The sequence below is a fragment of the Molothrus ater genome, chromosome 10 (assembly GCF_012460135.2).
Source record: "Molothrus ater isolate BHLD 08-10-18 breed brown headed cowbird chromosome 10, BPBGC_Mater_1.1, whole genome shotgun sequence".
NCBI lineage: Eukaryota > Metazoa > Chordata > Aves > Passeriformes > Icteridae > Molothrus > Molothrus ater.
The window spans coordinates 3190790-3212157 of NC_050487.2; the positions used below are offsets into that span (position 1 = coordinate 3190790).

Genomic DNA, 21368 nt, shown 5'->3' on the forward strand with positions numbered 1-21368 from the left:
AGGCCCATCTCCAGCAGCCCTGGAGCTGCAGAGGAAAACTCCCCCCTTGTGCAGGATCCCTGCTCCAGCAGAGCCACAGCTGGCACTGCAGGAGGGCTGAGCCCCCATGGGATGGGGCTGTGCCACCCCCTGGCACACAGGGGACAGGGCCTGCTCTGACTCTGGCAGGGTTTTTATACTACTACATTTTATTTTCATTTCCCTATTAAGTTGTAGTTTTTAGTTTATTTTAAAAAAAATTATTATTTATACATATTATTAAAGAACTGTTATTCGTATCCTTGTATCTTTGCCTGAGAGCCCCTTAATTTCAAATTTATAATAATCCAGAGGACGGGGTTTGCATTTTCCATTCCAAGGGAGGCTCCTGCCTTACTCAGCAGACACCTGTCTTTCAAACCAAGACACAGCTGTAAATGTGGGGATGAGGACTGCCTGTCATTTGAGAACCCAGAGCCTTAGAAGTGGCAGAAGTAGCACGTGCATTTTTAAGTGCTTGCATGGAACAAAGATTGATTTCCATGTCTTGGCCAAATCACCAAAATCAAAAAATTTTTGATCAAAAAATGAAAATTTTTTTATTCAGGGCCTTATAAATTCATACTTTAGAAGTAATATATATTTAAACATATCTCTCTCTCTCTCAAGTTATGGTTCATTGTATTTTGCTGGATTTAGAACAGTAAGGATTGCAGAATTGCAAGTTAGGAAAGTACTATATTTGACCCTTAAATCATATTTATTGACTTACTGAAATTACTGAAATACTAAGAATATTTATTGTGAAGATCCCCTTGCTTTTATTTTCACAAAGAAGCTGGTCTTTGTGTATTTTAAACTATACAGCTGAGCATCCCAATTTACTTGAACACTACCACACACAGGTTCATGGATTTAAAACACCACGTGATTTCAAGAAATTTTGGAAATGAAGGGAAACTTCATTATTAATAAGAAACAACTCTCTGAAGAAATCTCCATGACAAGGGTGGTGATGTGACAGGGCACACAGTGCAGGAATCAGTCCCTCAGAGGGTTTCCTGCTGTGCTTTGCAGCCTGAGGGGCTGCAGCAGGCGGCCCTGGTTCCTGCGCTCGCTCTCCGCGGTGTAGACGTTGTGCTGCGCGATGTAGGCAATGACGGAGTCTGGGATCAGGTACTTCACACTCAGCCCCCTGCGCAGGGCAGAGCGGATCTGCGTCGCACTGACTTCATTCTGGATCCACTCTCTCGCTAGAAAAATGTTGTGCTGGAATTTAGATAAAAGGTCTGACTCCTGGATGAGCTGTGATGGATCAGAGCCAGCCCGGCTGATGCAGACCAATCCAAACTTTCCCACTATTTCTTTGATGTCTTCTTCCTTCCAGAGATTGGGTGTCTTAAATGTCTGTAGAAAATCAGCCCCACAGAGCAGCTTCAATTCTGGTAGAACTGAAAAGACAAAAGGAAATAACAGATGTTATTCTTTCTCAGTCTTCTAGGAAGTTTATACTTAAAATCAGTTTTACCTCATCACTTTAGATTTTTTTTTTAATCTTTTTAAAATAATTTACCTTTACTCCAGGCTTTTTTCAGAAAGTTGCAAGAAAAATTCAGTTTAGGTTTTTATGTGTCTGGTCACAACTACTTTATCACCTGCTTCATCATCATTCAAAGCATATTGAATATTATCTGTACACAGTTAAAGGAGAATTTTTACTCCACTCAAGCAATCCAAAAAGGGGAAGAAGGAAATAAAGATAAATAATTTAGCACAAAGATTAGACTTGGTTGAACCTGGCTACTCCACACCATCCTGCCCTGCTGTTCCTTATTGTCTCTATTTCTTATTTGCTGTTCACTGCCTAGGCCCCAGCACAGAACTCTTTCCTCAAACTTCTTCCACAGCACTCATCATTATTCCACCTGAGCATTGTACAAACATTGACCAGGTACTTTCACAGCCTTGTATTCATGTGAAATGAAGAGGAAAGGAGGTTTGCCTTCACTTTACAGTCATTTGATGGTTAGCACATCTGCAAGTCTTCTACAAACACCTTAAAGGAGAGATTCAGAATGTAAGAAACATTCCAGTGATGATGTGTCAAAAGTGTGACTTCTTTCCTCCACCAACTGTAAAGATACAACTCCTTAACAACCAGGAACAACTGAAATGCATTATTATGTCCAAGAGATGCTACAAGACTGGAGGAAAAAGGCAATGTCTCAGAAATCCAGCAGCCATCCTGGCAAGCCATAGGGCTAGGGAAGATGATTAGATAGGGAACTGAAAACTGACATTGTTTCCAGAGCCTGCCATGCCTCTACTGCCAACAGGAGCTTTTCTGGCCAGCAAACAGCCACATGGCAGCATCACTGCTGTGCTATCCATACACTTTGTCCATTGTCTAACACCAAAAGTAGAATTCTAAGCAATCCCTGTATTTTTTATTAATGTATTCTTTGTGCTTTGCAAAACAAGCAGGGCCACAATGTACATCTCTGACAGAGCTAAAGATTTGCTTATAAAATCAAGAATTAATACAACTCCAGGGTCTCTTCTCTGTGTGGGAGCTATTACAGAACAACTGCCCAGCAGTTACGTTGGCATTTGGCATGGCTTGGTTTTGGCACGCAGCTCCAACCCTCAAAACTCACCAGCTACTACGTTCCATTTTCTCACTACTAATCTGGTAAAGCTGTAGAGTTTTTAATGATAAACACAGCATCATGTTTACAGTCATGAACCAACCTGGTTGCTGGCAAGAAAGGGAGTCCCCTGTAGAAGTTTCCGTGGGATGTTTGTTTCTTGTGAGCTCCTTGGACTGGAAAGTTCTGAGTGCTTCATTATAATGGTGCCTGCATTTAAAATAAAGGCTCCTGGGTGAGGTAATTCTCAGACAGGCAACAAAGTGATAACCTGGCACTTTCCCCTTCCAGAACAGGGTCTACTGTTCTGCCCTTTGAATTGGAATGTAACTTTTTTGGAATTTGGCACATTCGTGCTGCCATGAGATTAGTATCAATGTAGTTACATTTTGTGAATTCACATGTGATCTCCTTAATGGCATCCTGGTTTGTTAATTCTTTCTGAAATTCTACTGTTATGGCAATTTTGGTAGTTACTACATTTAAAACATAGAGGAGGTTTTTTTGCCTGAAACAGGACTAAATCTCACTTCAATCACTAGCTGAAATTTCTTGACTACATACAACCCCTCATTATAGTGTTTTTGTAACATGTGCTCTGTTTTGAGGAGGAGACATTCTTGTTCTCTCTCCTCCTCTTCTCCATAAAAATATGATCCCTGAGTTTTCACCTTGCTGTTTTCCTGTTTATTTTAATTAGAAGAATCACAATTCCAAGAAACTAAAAATTCTCATAAAATTTTTGACATCTGCTGTGCTTCTAATTTTATTGAGTCCAGATCCAGGAAGGCAGGCAAGGATCGCTTTGCATGTTTTTCCAGGTTTCTGCTACTTTATCCTTTATCACTCCTCATCCCTGGACCCCCTGCAATAATGGTATTGCTACCTCATGGTAGTGGCCTTTTCCTTCCAAATCAGCACCACCTTGCTTGTTTAGAACAGTCCCTGCCTTGCACCATACTGAGCCAGGCCTAAGCATTGCTAACATTTGCACAGGCCAACATTGTTTCAAGGATACAAGCTCCTGGTCAGGCAGGACAAGCAGACACAGAATCAAGGCTGTGCCCAATTTCATTGCAGCATGTGTAGAGCCACAGTGACCATCAGCTCTTATCCCACTGCAGCAACACAAAGGTTCTGAGTTTCAAGGAACAGTCTGAATCCAGTGCATGTACAAAGCCCCAGCTGACCCTCAGAATGTCTGCTCTAAGGAAGGAATCACAGGTTAGTGATTTAAAAGTACACTCTTCTAATTGAGCAAACACTTTAGCCATACAAATAAGCTGCATATGTGTCAAGAACCTACACCCAGGCAGGCTACAAAGCAGCCTCCAGTGATTTCTGGTGCTCAGTCACTGGCCAGGAAAGCTGCACAGCCAAAAGGTGAGGCACATATGGCAGCAGAGAGTGGGTACCAGGAGCTTGGTCTGTGCCTTCCCACACACCTAATTTTAACCCTGCCTTGCTGTAAACAGGCTGCTGCTATGTATAGCTGAGCACACCGACTGCGTGTCGTGCTCTGACATTCTTGGGCCAGGATTCAAAAACAAGAACGTTTGGCAAAGAGCTCCCTGCAGCACCAACGTTACAAACACTGCAAAGTCTGAGCTGCCCTGGGTCTGCTCAGCAGCTCAAGGGCTGCAGCAAGTGGGGCTGTATTACTTTAGACACAGCAAAAAGGACAAACCCATCTGCCAGCTTCTCAAGTGTTTTCTGAACTGTGTATGAAGCTTTGAGTAACTATAGAGCTAGATCACAAGCACAACTCAACAGAAGTTGGGTAATGCAGATCTTTGCCAATTTTTAATTACTGTGTGGTATAGCTGCATGCCAATCAAATGCACAGGAGCAATGAATGCAGTCCTTTGCCCACTGACAATACTTCTTCCTTGTCTAGGAATACTCATCAACCAGCAGCTAAGTGGAAAACAGCTCTATTATGTTCCCTCCTCCTCTCTAAGAAAAGCCTTGGGAGAGTCTCCAAGATTTCCATACTCATTTAATAGCACTGCCATAAGTGGGATTTGAGCTTTGCTGCTTTAAATTCTTTTGTGTCACAACTATTTGGGATCCTCTGCAAAATCCCCAGGTTTTGATGAAATGTGACATTTTTATCGCACTCAGTTAAAACAAGTACTGTAGGAAAAGGCCATTCATGTGCTTCAGGACTAAATGTTCTACTGCAGGTAAGTGTACAACTCAAACTACTGATAAGAAGAGACACTTAGGTACAATAATGATTTCCTGTGCCTTGCAATGGGAGAATCTGTTTCTATTGGTAGTGAAGTTTCCTACCTGAGGGAGCTTATTGTGAAGGCAGCAGTTAGTCCTTGGTTTTTTGAGGAGTGAAGAACCTACAGATTAACTCTGAACCAATGTGAAGAACAACAAGTCTACAACAAACCATTGCCTTAGTTTGTACTTAGTAAGGATGTGCTCTTTTTTAATCCTTTTTTCACCTGTGACACTTAAAATACAATGTAAGGCACAAACACCTGCATTTCATCAAAATGCTGCTTCCCCATTCAAGGGACAAGGTTCAGCACTGGATTATGGCACTGGTTCAGCTCATTAATACACATCAACATTTGTGGACAAAACAAGATTTAAGCTCTCGTTATAATGGATGCCTTAACAAGCATCCATTTTAACATTTTGTGGATTTCCTAATATAACTAGAGGTTCAGATGGGAAGCTTGGCTGTTCATACCACATTGCCTGAGCAGAAAATTATTCATATAGGTTTTACTTACTGGATTTCTTATCCTGAAGAACTCTGAAGTGGATTTATAATTTATGAACCATGTCTTGCAAGCAGTACTCACTTCAGCTGGAGCTGTGCAAGACCAAAGTAGGATCACCTGATCTGTAAGATCTGAGACTGCTTCTCTGGAGGAAAATGGTTTGACTGAAGTTTAGAGTTTAGGACAAAAGCCCTATAATCAGGCCATACTGTAGGACAGCATTTGGTGACTTCTCAAACTGGGACATACAGTTAATGATTAGAGAAAGAATAGAGTTTTCTGCAAAGATAGAAAACCTCCCACCCTGATCCTGCTCTGCTGCCTGGAGGGAAGGGGCAACAGGAGCAACTGGATGTCTGTGTTCCTTCAAGGAAGCAAATAAAAGCACACCTAAAAGGCTCTACTTTGTCTTCTAAGTTTCCAATGAATTCTTATGGATGCTTTTGTAAAGTAACAGGTCTGGCTTTTAACTGCTTTCACAAAGAGCTACAAGAGCTTTTGGGGCACCTGTTGGAGAGCACAATTTAGAGCCTTGAACACCTGTTTCCACTTAGAAAGTCACCTAGAAAATGGGGATAAAAATGAAAAATCAATGATAGCTCTTTCAGCACATTTGCTGTAGACCTCCATGAAGGCTTCCAGTTTAATGGTATCTGTTACCTTCTGTAGCACCTTTTCCAGAGAGCAGTTAGCACAAGAAGTTTGTGTTTTCATTCCCTGCCCCATATGCATTTATTACCATATGGAAAGGACATGTTTCGAGGTCCTTGCATCAAGTTTTGGACAACTTGTTTAATTTCTCCTCCCAGCACAAAACCAAAGCAAACTCTGAGATTTTGAAGAAAACATCAGCAGTTATGGGCTTGGGCTTAATTTACCATTAGCATTAATAAGAAAACTTTACAAGGATGTGTGAACAGATAAACCTGGAGGCATAATACTGCTACCATAGCTAACCTGGAACAGAGATGCTCCTGAAGAGCAGCATCATCTGTGAACTCTCTTACCTTCTGATCACAAGCTCTCTATCACCTGCTTAGAGACTTATACCTAAGAAAGGTAACATGAGAGGCAGGAACTTTTCCTGCAGAACCCAGCAGTGGCCATCATTTTGCAGAGGCTTTCCACATGCATCCAACTACCTGAAGGACATGAGGGCAGGACCGTGGTTATTGCACAGGTGTGGGGGAAGGAAATGGAAGATTCCTGGTGGAGAGTCCTGACTTGCCTGAGTGTCTTAGAGGAGCAAGTTCTGTGCATTGACAGGGCAGATTTTTGGCAGTCAGTAATTTCATAAAGACAGCAAGAAGATGATGTAATCACCTTAATACTTTCACTGTCTCTGTCCACGTGTCCTGCTGGCTCTCCCAGGGATCCACCCGGATCCAGTCAGACGTCTCCAGGGCCAGGCTGGCCATCGCCACGCGGTGCCTTGCTGACACCAAGCCTTGCTTCCCATAGCTGTCACTGACAGGAGACATTATGCCTTCAATCACCTGATATCTTCCTTTGGGAAAAAAGAAAAGAAAAACATGAAAATTAAATCCTCTTCACAGAATCTTAAAAATTTAGGGTGGATAGGGCCTTGGGAGTTCACCTAGTCCAACCTCTTCAAAGGGTAACATCATGGTTAAGGGCAAAGGTTTGAGATGCTATGGACAACTTGATTTGGGTTTTGTTATTAATCCATTCCCAGCAATTAAAAAATTAAAATGCAGATGTTTTGTTCCTCTGTGAACTGCTCACAATTACTATCATGTTTATCCTAATAAATGACCCAAAAAGGAAAGCTGAGTAAACAGACAATTTTAAACCATGTAGACAGAGTAATAATTGATGTTGCACACTATCAAAATTGTTAGATGGAATTAATTTTCATCATCCAGTTAGTACAGTTGGTATAGCCAGAGCAAAGAATGACTTAACTGACCACTTCTTTGTTCTTAGATATCTGATCATTGTTATTTATCAGAATCATTGGGCCTTCCTTTGTGTTAAAGCAAGAATTGCAGCATATTACTGCAGCTGTGATAGATGTGCTTCAGAAAAATCAGAAGATTGAAGCACAAAGATGGGGCTAATGGAGTCTAAAACAAGACTTGGAGCACTGTGCTCCACACATCAGCTCAGCAGCCACTAACTGCCTTTCTATCTGGCTGACCATGTTAAGTACATTTGACAACAAGCCCCTGGTTTCCTACCCCTGTAACACAACATAACACAACAGACTGGTTAGATTTTGCAGTTCTGGCCCCAAACCAGGAAACAAAAATAAAGCACCACCACAAGCTGCAAGCCTTGAGAAATTGAGAGGAGAGGAAGAGTGTTTCAGCTGAACAGAAATGAATAAAATTATTTCTTATGTAGCACATGCATTTTAAATAACTATGATAAATATGCCACTGAGGAGGGAAAAAAATCCTTGTCCTTTTTTCTAATTCAATTATTTTAACAGAGAAACTTCAATGCAGCATGCTACCTTTATTGCTTTGTAAGGAAAACAGCACCCCTGACATTTCTGATACTGGTACATGACAATTTAATATTCCAACACGAAAATGTCACTCTAGCAATGTCACATTTATTTTGATGTAATAAAATTTTCAAAAGAACTTCATTGAATAGGACTTAAAAAACCAGCAGTAAGATTCAATGAGATTTACATCCTCTTAAGATGTCAGTTCAAACCATCCTCTGTTTTAAAATATTCTCATTACAGGCAAAATGAGGAAGATAAAATTTTCCAGCATCATGCAAAGATGTGTATATAATTAAGTCCATCTCTTGATTTGAAATTGGAAATAATTCCACTTGATTTATGAACAACAATTATTCTCTCATACTATGGTATTATACAGTGCTATATCAAGTTGTCATTTAAAGGGAAAGAAATTACAGTTTAAATTCGTTTCTCATTTAAAGGGAAGGAAACTTTATTTCAAACTGCAGTTTGAATTCACTACTACATTAACCTTATTAAAAGGTTTTTCCTACATGATGATTTTATTTGCCATGTTTCACTTTCTTTACATTTCTACGGACATAAGTTCTTCCCTTCTAACTGAAATGAGTATATTAAATGAAAGAATCATATTTCTGTGAGCTCATGCTACCCAAGCATATGGGTCTGCCACATCCTTGTGAGATGGAAAGATTTCAGTCTCTAATCTGCCCTTGAGCTGCATAAATGAGATGAGGTAAGAGCTTCTGGTGCCATATCAGCTTGTTCCCAAGCAGAAATGAAACCAACTGGGAGAGAAAAAGCAAGGCTGGTAACACTTCAGAGAGTCAAACACAGGAATGGCTTGAGAAGATTCACAGTGGAGTAACCAGCACTGTGCAAACAGGATGCACGAGAGCCTTCCAAACAGAAACACAAGCTTTAGCTGTCAAAATATAGGAAATAATTTTATTACTGACTCTAAATAACTTCTTTCCAATTCAGTTATTTAGAAGTTCACTTGTTCAAATATGCCCCTCAGTTTTGGCAGGTGTGTGAAGATGAAATAATTAAATTCTGTCACCTCGGGCTTTTATTAATGTCCATTGCAATTCTCTTCTCTCTCCATAAACTATTATGGTTGTTTCATACCTTCCTTGGTCCAAAATTATCTTCAAATTCTATGTCTCTGGAATTCTATTTGTTTTCATCATGTAGTTTGTTATTATTACTTGTCCTAAATATGTGTAAAAGTCCTCCAGGCCTCAAGTGGCTTTGTTTTTCAAAATATACCTACCAAAAGCAGCAAAAAAGTTCCTCTTGCTATGAACTGATATTTTCTAAGAACTGTTTAGGAGAACTGGCTGGTGCTCAGAAAACTAAATATAACAAAAGGAATGAAACAAAGATTGGCCCTCAAACATGTTAAAGGAGATTATTAAGGAAAATAGGTATTTAGTTTTCTGTTATCAAGGTGTCACTGTAAATTGTCACAAACACTAACATAGATTGTAATGCTTAATTAGCTTATTATTAGCAAATTTATCAAATGCCAATTCATACAAAATTGTTTGTGTATTTTGGTGGGGCTTCTCAAGATTAATTTCTTCTGGCAGTAAGTCTGTAATTCACTGGGAGAAATTATGCCAGAAGTCAATAACAAAAGTAAAAAACCACTACAGAAAAGCAAATAAATGAAACACTTCCATGCATTTAACTCTTGCTCACGACTCATTTTCCTCTCAGTGTCAAGGGAAAATCCCCCAAGAGAAGCTCTGCAGCTCCCTGGTGTTACCCTAGCCAGTGAACAGGGATGCATTTGACATGCATCATGCAAAGATGTGTATATAATTAAGTCCATCTCTTGATTTGAAATTGGAAATAATTCCACTTGATTTGTGAACAACAATTATTCTCTCACACTATGGTATTATACAGTGCTATAACAAGTTGTCATTTAAAGGGAAAGAAATCACAATTTAAATTCATTTCTCATTTGACAGGAGCTGGAGGAATGCAGGCAGCTGAGATGAGCAGTGGTTTAGCCTCAGTAGCACATTCAGGAGGCACCAACCTGAGACCCTGGGAAGTGGGACACTGAAAGGGAGTTTCCTGCTCAGGTCATGGTGAGAAGAGTGTGCTCATGGGAGTCAGTATGCTAATGGCATGCTAATGGCATGCTAATGGCACTATTCTAGACTAGGTCATGTTTCTGGCTCTTGTTCTCAGTTAGTTTGGATCCTGTCACGTTCAAGGTCATGTTCTGAGCTCGTGTTGGTGACTGGACCCTCACCCTCAGAATACCCCTGTATCTTGTTATGCTCCCACGCCCCCCTGTCTTTGGATCTTGCCCCTCAGATGATGAGGTTTCTGCCTTTGTTATTTTGCTATTAAAGTTCTTTATTTCTGGGCAGGTCCCTTGTTCCTGTCTGTTTGTTTTTGCCACGTTCCCTCTGGCTGGACCGGACTTGGGGTTGCAGAGAGCAGGACTATGATAGCAACCCAGTAATGGTGTCCCATTTTCCCCAGTTTTCATAAGATAATAACTCATTATCCTTCACCTTCCCCTGGCATTTGTCTTGCCATAGATAAAACAGCTTGTCTTTCACACCCTCCTCCTTTGACCTGCATTGCTTTTGGTCTCACCTGGAAACTTGGGGATGTAAGTATCCTCCACTGTCAACACTTGGGAAACAAGATTAAAAATATCTCAGATAGATTGATTCTAGTTCTGTTTCTTTGGTCTTTATGGTCAAATGAGGAATAAAGTCACAGAGAAGTAAAAGTATTTGATATTAGGTATTCATACTCTAAAGGCATCTGTCACAGTCACTGCATGTTTCAAAAAACAATTTTAAAACAAGGGACTGAATATTGGAAAATTTTAGCTTTGTCTGACGATGTGTAAAGTGCCAGATTCAAAAGAGTAGACAGAAAATCCAGGTAAAGAGAATGATTTGAGTCATTCAGGCACACACAGCTATGTGTGTTGTATTTAAAAGGCAGCATGACAAGATTTATTAGCTGATATTAACAGAAAAGGGATGAATTACTTGACATGTGGCAATGAAACTGCACTTAAAGAAACCCAATAAAATGTCTTACTTAAAATAGGGATGTGTGAAAAATAAGATTAGGCAGCATTAGAAACTGATGTGATGTACAAAAAGCTGGCAGACAGAATTACTGGAGATGTCAGTCAGGATGCACACCAGGGACAGTCACATCATTCAAGGCACTGAAAGCTGCCTCTGAAGTCACAGAATTCTGCAAGTGTTGAGGTTGGAAAAGCCCTCTAAGATAACTGAGTCCAACCAGTAACTCAGCACTAGAACATGTCCCCAAGTGCCACATCCACACGTCCTTGGAACACTTCCAGGGTTGGTGCTGAACTCCAGCCAAGCCATGGCCCAACTCATCCTTTCAGCCTGATTTGTGATGGAGCAGCAGGAGGATGAAGCCATTCCCAAGCCTAGGAAACACGTCCCTCACACTAATCAACTAATTAATTCCTCACTCATTTCAGGCATCCAGTGTGGATGTCAGCTCCAAAGTGCACTGTTCCCTCTGAAAGGGAATCACTGCTGCCTCAAGTCAGACAACTCCTGTTCTCCAGCCCCTCCATCAGCTCCCAGGCTGCAGCTGCTGCTTCTTCTCAGCAAATAAGCTCCAATTTCTCCTCTTCTTCCCTGCTAACCCCAAAAGGGGCTGAAACCATGAGAGAATGACCAATAAATTTGCTGGGGAGGAACGGTTCTGCTATAAAAGAGGCATCCAGAATCAGTCATTTTTATAGCATGCTGCCAACCCCTTCTGCTTGAGAAACTGCATTCCCTGTCGAGGAGGGGCCACAGGTGGGGTTTGAGTAGCCACACATCCAACCCATACAGCCATACACACAGCACAAACACATCCAGCTGCTCCTGGAGCTCCTGCAGGGCAGCCCCCTCTGCTCGGGGTGGGGAAAGCTGCTGCAGGCAAACTGAGGGCTCTGACTTGGCTGTCATGCTGGGTGAAGCTTTCAGAGAGGGCAAAGACAATGCTGTAAGCAACCCAGACACCAAAGGATTATCCAATGCAGAAAGTCCTTGTACTTGTAAGGCTTCACAAATTAAAATAAGAAGCCAAAAGGCAAGTCCGACCCAGAACTAGGCATTGACATCAGGTATAATATAATGCACAATTTCCATTTCAACCTTTCAAAATTTCATTTTTAATATGATTGTTAATGGATTTTAAACAAACTATCCTGAGTAAGGGGAGGAGTCTTTCTAAACTGACCCTGGGGCAGACCAGACATTAAATTGATTGGGACAGAATAATAATTAATTTCCCAGTTCAGTCCTTCTTTAAAGGCAAAGAGAAATGTTACTGCACTACAATTTATGACTTAAACAGAATTACCAGTTGGTCTCATATTACCTTTCTACTCTGTGCAGAGCTGGGCAGCAGAATCAGTTACAAAACTACAGTGAAAAAAGTAAATGAAAATCTCTTTTTAACCCTTTATTTCTAGTCCTGCAGGAGCAACAAAATAATGTTAGTTCAAGGAAAACGGACTTGTAGAGGCTGCTCTCAGAGCCAGCTCTGTAATTCCTCCTCATGACAGTCAAAGTTTCCTCACAGGATATTCTGAGTATGCAACTGCTGCTTTTACTGCACACTGGTATCAGTGGGTTCCCAGGTTCTCTCCCCCCTGCTCAATTTGACAGCCAAATTCCTTTTACTATTATTTGCAGTTTAGGCTCCTACTGAACCACCTCCCTAGGATCCTCTCTGTCAGATTCCAATAAATAATGATTCCCTCCCACCCATTTCCAAAAACATAACTGCATATATTAGCTGCAGATGGAAAAAAAAAATCCCTGAGCAACTAAGGAGCTGCTCAAGCTTAGAGTTCAAGGCTTTCCAGTGGCATTTCTGATTCTTTCTTAAATTCCTGATGTTACCACCTTGCTCTTTTGTTGCCAAAACATTCGAGCCTGTGGCATCTTGCTTTTCTGATCTTTTTTCAGGATAGATGAAGCGCCTCTTAGTGAAGACAGATAATGAATAATTAACATTTCATCTTTTCTCCAATTTCCCCCCGCTGTCAAAACTGAACCCTTCTTCATATTGAAACACATTGTATCAGAAAAGCACAGAATTAGAACATAAAAGATCTTCCTAAGTTTCAAAATTATTAACCGTATTATTTCACAAGGTTCAGCCAGTGCCATGAGCAGGATCCTCAAACTGCTGATAAAACTTTTACTCTCTTTGCAGGAGCAATCATTATACTTGCTTATACATTGAGGTAATGCCAGACTTTCTATATTGAATATCCCATGAAAGCTTTACATTACTACCAGTAAAGAATAAGAAAATGAACCCAGCTGTAAAGTAAGAGCTGATCTCAGTGAGTATTAAAACTCCTTCTTGCTTTTCCCAGGCCTCACTGACCTGTCTGGTGCAGGTGGTCTCTGGCCAGCTCAAACAAACGCATGTGCATGTTGGTGGTGGGGTTAAAGGAGCCACAGGCCAGCAGGATGACAGGGATCCTGCTCCTCATCCTCACAGCAAAACATTACAGCTCCTCCCTGAAGAAAAAAAATTACAAGACAAACTTGAGAAAGAGGAGTCTGCCCTTGGTTCCTGAACTAAAAGGAGCTGTTTCCAGGACTGGGTGTTCCTGGAGCACCAGTGCAGTGTCCAGAGATCAGCCCTGTCCCAGCATTCAGCACCTGCTCAGGAGCACGGCTGCTCCTGGATATTAATTAGGAAAACACCAACACATTCTGCTTCCACACACACAGACATGGCTGCAACGTACTTCTAGAAATTTACATTCCTGTTACTAAATCCTGACAATTTTTTTTTTTTTTACTTCCTTTTAATTTTTAACTTGCTTTTATTAGAAAGGTCTTGTTCTGTCTTTGTGGCCATTGATAACGTTGGAACCCGCAGGCCTTCTACAAAAGCAATTTTTTTTTAAGTAACTGCCTTCAATGAACCTTTGCAAGGTGTGACAAAACCTCACGTGCAACACCCAATCCTACAGCGGGACTTCCTGGGAGCTGGGCAGGCAGCACTGGGGCTCAGGCAGCTGGCAAACACTCCCTGCCACATGATCAGCATTGGCATGCGTGGCTCCTCTGCGGGACTGCAGAGCAATGGACAGTGCAGGCTGCAGAGGGAGCAGCAGGGAACAGCAAGCACAGCTGTGTCAGGCAATCTGCAGGGCATTAAAAAGCTGGGAGGAACCTTGCAGGGGTGTTTACACAAAACCCTGTCATAATTTGGTTAAACTGCCAGTCGTCTACTAAAAATGTAGCAAAAATCAGTTTAAATCCACTGTGCTTGGAGCTATTTACCTGCATAATTCCTTTTAAAACTAATCCAGAATACAACTGGCATGATAAAAACAATTGTGTCCCGCATCCATGTCTGCAAATCCAAAGTCTTTTCCTAGAATTTGAAATCTCTACATTGCTCACACGTGTGCATCATACAAACACCACTCTCCTCCCTTCCCTGGCCTCCAGCCCCCCCATCAAACAGAACTGGCTTCCTGCAGGAGACACCTGCATCCCAAACTTCAGAATCCTGTCCTGGGATAACAGACCAAACCCAGCACAGATTGTGTGTTCTGATCAGCCAAATCTCATTCTCCTCCTGCACTGTAGCTGTAGCTCAGAGCCCACTTCTTGTAGTTACCAGTTCTTACAGTCCCTTTTTCCCTCTCCCCTTTCTCTGACTCAGAAAAATTTACTAATAATGGTTAAATCCATGTCAAGTCCATGTTTTATAGCTGCCAACCCGATCAGTTCATTTATGGAGTATTTACAACCTGAAGACTGGGACTGTACCATGGAACAGCACTCAGTGCACCAAGTAACAAGTGTTAATATTGTCATTTGTGACTTCTTGTACCTTTGACATTTGAACCTTTTTACTGAGAAAATCCTTTGAAGCATTAAGTGCTATCTGTACCTCCAGCATTTAGTACTGAATACAATTGTTTTATAATGTTTTTATTCTACTTCCCTCATTTCTCATCACATTAGGGGAGACATAGTGGGGAGAAAACACTTGCTGGCTGTAGAGCCACTGAAAGACAGCCACAGTTTTATGGTCTGTGATGGGAGCAGCTGGAGGAAGCTCCTTTCACTGCACCCTGCTCTCTCCTCTGCTTTACTGTCCTGTGCTGACACAAAAACTCACACATGAAAACTCTATGTATAGCTTCTTTATTCAGAAAAAAGCAAAACTGTTCTTTTGTTCGGTATCAGCAATTCTCTAAATGCATCTCCATTGGATGGGGAAGGTGTTTCTGCCCTGAAACTGAGCACAGCATCAGCCTCTGGATGGAGCTCTCATTGCTGGCTCACAGCCCCCTGTGCTCCCTCCTGTTCTGATCAAGTGCAGTTTATATTTCCATAGCTGCTCCTTTATTTGCCATCTCAACTGAATGACTGCTTCTGCTTTGCTTTTAATTCTACAGACTACTCTACTTCTCACCTGAAACAAAGGTGTTGGACAGTTTTGTTGCAGCTCTTACTCATTTATACCTTGGAAACTCCAGGGAAAGACTTCAGCTTGTGACTTTTAGTGATAACTTGACATACTGACAATGGAAATTCAAAAATCAAACCACCACTACTACCAAAAAACCAAACAAACAAACCAAAAGAGAAAACAGAAAAAACCCAAAGCAACAAACCAAGATTGTACTTCTAGAAAATAAACATGTAATGAAAAAGCATCTCACAAGGTATTATACATCTATAAACTCACAAACATCCCAGATATATATATATTTTTTTTTTTTAATCAGTGTTTTTACTTTTACTATCCCCAAATATGGCACACCCTACACCTATTTAATAGGTCCAGGACAACTTTTAGTATTTGAAACAAAACTTTCTGATTTAGTTGCTATCTCAGCTGGTATTAATTTCCTGGGGGGCTTCAAATCATTAGAACACCTTACTCAAAGGAACAGAAAAAAAAGAGAGTAAACTGATTTTTCTGCTAAGCTCCCTTGAGAAATCAAACACTGGGGGAAGTTTAAACACAGAGTCTGTGTGCCCTGCTCTGGGCCCGTGCATTCCCAGATATCCCAGTCTGCAGCTTGGGAAGCTTCCAACAACAGGGACATCGTGTGGCAATGCAGAAAAGGGCAGTCACCTCCAGATGGGGAGGCCACACTCGAGCTGTACAAAAAAGGTTTCATGATGGACAAAGCATCATGGTTTTCATTAGATAGTTCCTGCAAGTTCTTTCCCTGGTGCCTGGATTCCTGGATTCTGCCAATAACAGATGACGTTACAGATGACCACGCTTAAGTTCTGCTGCAAGTCAGTAATTAGAGCCATATCTGATTAATTATCAGCAGCAGAATGGAGTGCTGAGCAGCACAGTCTGATTCACGAGCTGTTAAATTAGTAAACTGGGGAACAAGACACTGATACGTGCACTCTATGAGTCACTCACCCTTGAGGGAAACATTTCTGCAAAAAGCAGAAATAAACCAAATCCTAGCACAGGATTAAAGCATTATCTCCTCCTGTGAGGGGGAATCTAGATTAATTTAGATGAAATTTAGATTTGAACAAGTTCAAAGCTGCCTGATTCCATTCTTTTACTGGGCCACATCATCACTTCATAGAAATTCATGCAGATGCAATGGGACCAGCTGAGTTACACCAAGTGACACTAAAAGTATTAGAGTTGTGAGACAGATTTTGAAAATCAGGAAATAAAACTACATTGGTAGCTGACCCAAATCGCAGCAAACCACAGTACACAAATATCCCTAAAAATATGACTGGATATGAGAGTTTCTCATGCTGTTAATAATAATAATAATAATAATAATAATAATAATAATAATAATAATAATAATAATAATAATAATAATAATAATAATAATAATAATAATAATAATAATAATTCTCTGCTGCCATAGAGAAGTTACTCCAGTCAGGAAGTTCCCAGCATTTGCTGTCACCAAAAGCAATCCTCCACAACAGTGACAAATATTTACCTGTATATCCCCTCCTTCCCTTTAATAATGAACAGATGTACCTGGGCGAGGAAAAATGGAAAATGTATAATCTGGGGTAAATTAAATGAGTATTTAATTTACTCATCAAGAAGTTACTCACTCCAGCCACAAAGGATTTTACAAGGAGGACATATATATTACACACAGCCTGATATGATGCTGTAACCCTCCAAAACAGCTTTTTCAGGGCCACATGGTGATCATATTATTATCATTAAATTCCAGTGATTCAGGTGGAGCCCATTTGTTTGACTTTCACTGAAAGCCATGACAGGATACATCATTTCCTATCAAATTCCCTGTATCAGAACCATGAAGCTGCTCCTTCCAATCCCCACAGCAGACTTTCAGTCAGAGAACACAAGTCCCACTGGAGCTTCAGAGAAATCCCAAGATCTGCTCCCCTCCTCAGTGCAGTATTCACCAGAGCAGCAACTCATCCAAGCCTATAAAAATCATCTGGCTTTTTCACATCTAACACAGAAGATGGCTCAAACCACAGCAAATGCTGCCTTTGACAATGCACAGGGGGGTTTGCCTGAGACAGACTTGCTCACTTTGGGGAGCAAGTTTTCCCAGCAAAAGAAAAAGTTCTCTGAGAACAAGTCACCTCACAGAAAACTGCCTGTGGCCCAAAGTCCAAGTGCCCTGGTAGCAACCAGAGAAAGCAGCCTGAGCTGAAGTGTCTCCTCCTCTCCTGAGATTATAATTCTTCAAATCACTGCACACTTCACTCTTGCCATTCCTTCATTTCAGGCTGTGTTCCCTTCCACAGGAGAACCAACAAAACCTCTCCATCAGTTACATCTCTAAAACCTAAACATAACTTATGGCTCCATTTACTTGGAATGAGTTTTTTCTTCTGAATGAAACTACTTCTCTGTTTTCAGTTTCCAATCCCAACTCTTTCTGCTCCACTGCTACAGAGAATCAGCAGTCTAAAGGGTCTAAAGGAGAAAATTCACCACAAAAAGCACACACTGACAAAGCACAAGAAATATAAATAATAAATTGAGCACAGGGCTCATGCAGTCTGAAATACATGCAAATATTGAACCTCCAGTTAATAATGAACACAGCATTGCCTTTAACCAGTTTTGTACTCTGAAAAATTAGAGCAGAATTATTGCTTAGCACAAGGTTACAAAGATTATATTCTCAACACACACAAAACAGAGCCTGAGATTCAAGTGAACAACACATTTTTTTAGCCTGTGAGCTGCTGCAAGTTTGTAACTAGAATTCCACAGCGGGGCACAAGAGTGTCTGGTCCCAGAGTCCAGCCACTAAATTATCCTCAGAGATACTCCCATGATAATATCCTATATGTTTTCCTGAGTATTCTTAAGAATATTATATGTTATTAACATTCTTAATCAACCTGCAAAATCATGCTTACAGGCTGCAACAAGGAATACAACAACTCAGCAACATGGAATTCTGAAACCACTATTCCTGCACACCAACAGTAAACTGCCATATCTTTAACATCCCTATTTGTGCATTTACTAAATATTCTGAGGTTATTTCAGATTTTAATAACATCCTTAATGTTATTTTTCTGTATCAGGGAAAATAATGAAATAATCCCATTTCGTACAAAAGGCATTAATTATATTCTAACTGCTCATAAAACACTTGACCATACTTAGACATAGAGCTCTGCAGCAGTTTCATCTGGTGATAAGGCCAGTGATACTCCACTAACCCAGAAAATAAGTAAAAAAGTCCAGAGTGGCCAACACCTCGTAGCCAGTGTTTGCTGGGTAGTTTGCAGGATCTCACTGGCCTCACACAACACCACTCCCTGCACAGTTTTGCAGCATTTCCACAACTCAAGAGAATATGATCACCTCCTGTATCTTGTATTTCCTGCAGCATGATCTTATAATTACTGCTCCAATAATCCTAGTGATCACTCAACATCTGACACTCCCTTCCTATTCTTTGTGCCCATATCACACTAATAAATAAGGTTTCTCTTCTTCTACAGAAGAATTGTCTAAACTATTCCAAGTCCTCCTTCTGTTTGCATGTACGAGTCAGTCATCCACAATGCACAATATACTGATTTACAGAGAGAGAGGATTCACACAGAACTGCAGCTCTGGGAGCCTATTTTTAAGCAAACAAACTGCTGATTTAGTGAAAGCACCAACTTATCTGTCAAAACAAACTCTTGCTAAAACTTCAAGAGTTCCTGTTGAGAAGCCATTCAGAATGATTTTTTGTCTATCAACACTTCTGTAATTTTCTTTCAGCTAGTAAAACACACTTAGCATATCCTAAGGCAAATTTCAGAAACTGAGCTCACACACAAATGGAAGATAAATTTAAGTACTAAAGAAAATATCTTCAATCACGAAAATCACCTCTTATAAAGCTGGTTTTACAAGGCAGCAAGCTAATGAAATCCCTAGCAGTGCTACTGCAGAACACTCAAATGCAAAATAATTATATATAGCACCCACAGCATGAGGCAGGATTTCCAGAGCACAGAGCAGGACCTGCCTGTGCCAGATCACTGGGCTGCATGGCATTTCTTATGTTTTTGAAGCTCCCCATTATACTTTGTGACCCTGCATGGCAAATTTCTTCATTTCTGCTAATTATTGTTCAGAAAAATGCACAGTGCTTGGTGAGAGGGTGACATCCACACCAGCATTTGAGCAGTAATTGCACACCCTGTTATAAATGAGAAGCTTGACTAGGCCAATATTCAATTGATTGATTAATATGGTAAAGTATGAGCAATACAGCGCTGGGTACAGTGGGGGAAGTTTTCCCTCCAACTGCACACCCATAGTTGAGGCTTACAGGTATTTATAGGGGTACTCATCAGCTTTCTCAGCAGTTTCTATTCCCAATTTTTACGTCACAATTCTATACACTATTGTGATTTAGTTTTTCTCAGGATGTATCCCAAAAGGAGCATCTCCAGATGGTGGTGGTCCTGGTTTCTGAAAGAAGAAAGACGAATCCTATCTGGTGGAGTCCAGCTCCCCAGATGTGGGTCCACCTTTTAATTGCAAGGACTGTAAATCTCATAACAGTGATGTCCAGCTTCCCTTGGTCGAAACTATAAATCCTTGAGTTGATGTTCATCTTCCTTTCTCAAGCTGCTTTTCTCTGCTTTATTAAGGTGTGAGATAAGCATATTTCCTTTATATATATTCCAAAGCTATAGTTTTAAGGATACAAGCAATATTCTAAAATTATACTTCAAAAGGTTATTATTGCAGAACTCTTTAAGGCTTGGCTACAAGCAAAAAGCCACATCCATAACGCTTTAATTCCAATGCTCCTAAATCAACTAAGGTTAATTGCAAACAAAAGATAGGTTCAAAGGCCTTCTTCCATGCTTTACTTTCCTCAGTTATTATTGGAATTTGCAACTGTCCCATTGTTGGTCTCCACACATATCCCAGTCACAAATACACACACTGCCTGACAGAAAACACAGCTTTGTATTTCACAACCCTCAGCAGTGCCGTGGGGAAGGCACAGTCAGGCTGGGACACAGGTAGGGCTCCAGTGGCACCTGCTGGGCCAGGGCAGGCACCTGGGCCTTGACAGCTCCACCTGCGACTGAAACACTGCAGCAATTAAATCCTCAGGAATCATCCCTGCTATGAAATCCAGTTTGACTCATTAAATTATTTTAAAAGGCACAAGCTCAAATTCCCCTCTGACGGCACTGGCACCTGTTGTGTCCTTCGTGCTCCCCACACTCAGCTCTGCACTTCTCAAAGGTCTTTGAGATATCTCGATGCTAATTAGGTTGTCACAGCATAAATTCTGAAATTCGCATTTCTGAACTTAGAGGCACGAACGCAGTTTACTGGTACACGCAGTGGAACCAGACTTCAGTAGCAAATCAAAGCCGGGAAATGAGCTCACATGACTGTATTGCTACAAAGCTTAAAAAAAACAAACACCGTGCATTGTTAATAAAATCAAACAGCAGCTGCTGCACCCTCTTAAAGCCGGGGAAAAAGACGAGTAAGTTACGCGGCGAAAGCCAGATGGATTGAAATAAACAAAAGTAACCATAACTGCCGTTGTCCTCTTTAACCCTCACTGCACTTGGCTAGGTGTTGGGGCAGGGAGAGGGGAGACGGGAAAAAAAGCATTCTGTTTAAAACACACGCACACAAACACACACACATATATGTAGTAGATATGTCTATATGGTGGTGGATAAGCGTTCATCGGGGGCGTGGCGTGGCCAGCCCGCAGCCGCGGCCGGGGCTTTGCGGCCTGCCCGCATTGCCCGCAATGCCCTCAGCGCCCGCTCCGCGCCGCGCCCCGGCCCGAGCCCGCAGCCGCTCCCGACTCCCGCCGCGGACCGGCCGGCTCCTCCCCTGCTCCCATCCGTCCGTCCGTCCGTCCTTCCGTGCTTACCGCAGGACAAGCGGGGCCCGCGCGGTTGGCAGCGCTGCCCCCGGCTCCCGGGGCACGCTCGGGGCAGGCTCGGGGCAGGCTCGGGGCCGGCCCCGCGCGGCCGG

The 21368-nt window shown here is 41.5% G+C and overlaps 1 protein-coding gene across 1 annotated transcript; it reads right to left on the minus strand.

The window, feature by feature from the left end:
* Nucleotides 1-552: 552 nt before the first annotated feature.
* Nucleotides 553-21349, minus strand: NMNAT3 (nicotinamide nucleotide adenylyltransferase 3). Its single transcript, XM_036388832.1, has 5 exons — nucleotides 21265-21349; nucleotides 13254-13390; nucleotides 6695-6878; nucleotides 2731-2837; nucleotides 553-1430 (listed from the first exon to the last, which is right to left on the minus strand). Exons 2-5 carry the CDS (start codon nucleotides 13360-13362, stop codon nucleotides 1021-1023), a joined length of 810 nt encoding a protein of 269 aa, XP_036244725.1. The 5' UTR covers nucleotides 13363-13390; nucleotides 21265-21349; the 3' UTR covers nucleotides 553-1020.
* Between the last annotated feature and the right edge of the window lie 19 nt (nucleotides 21350-21368).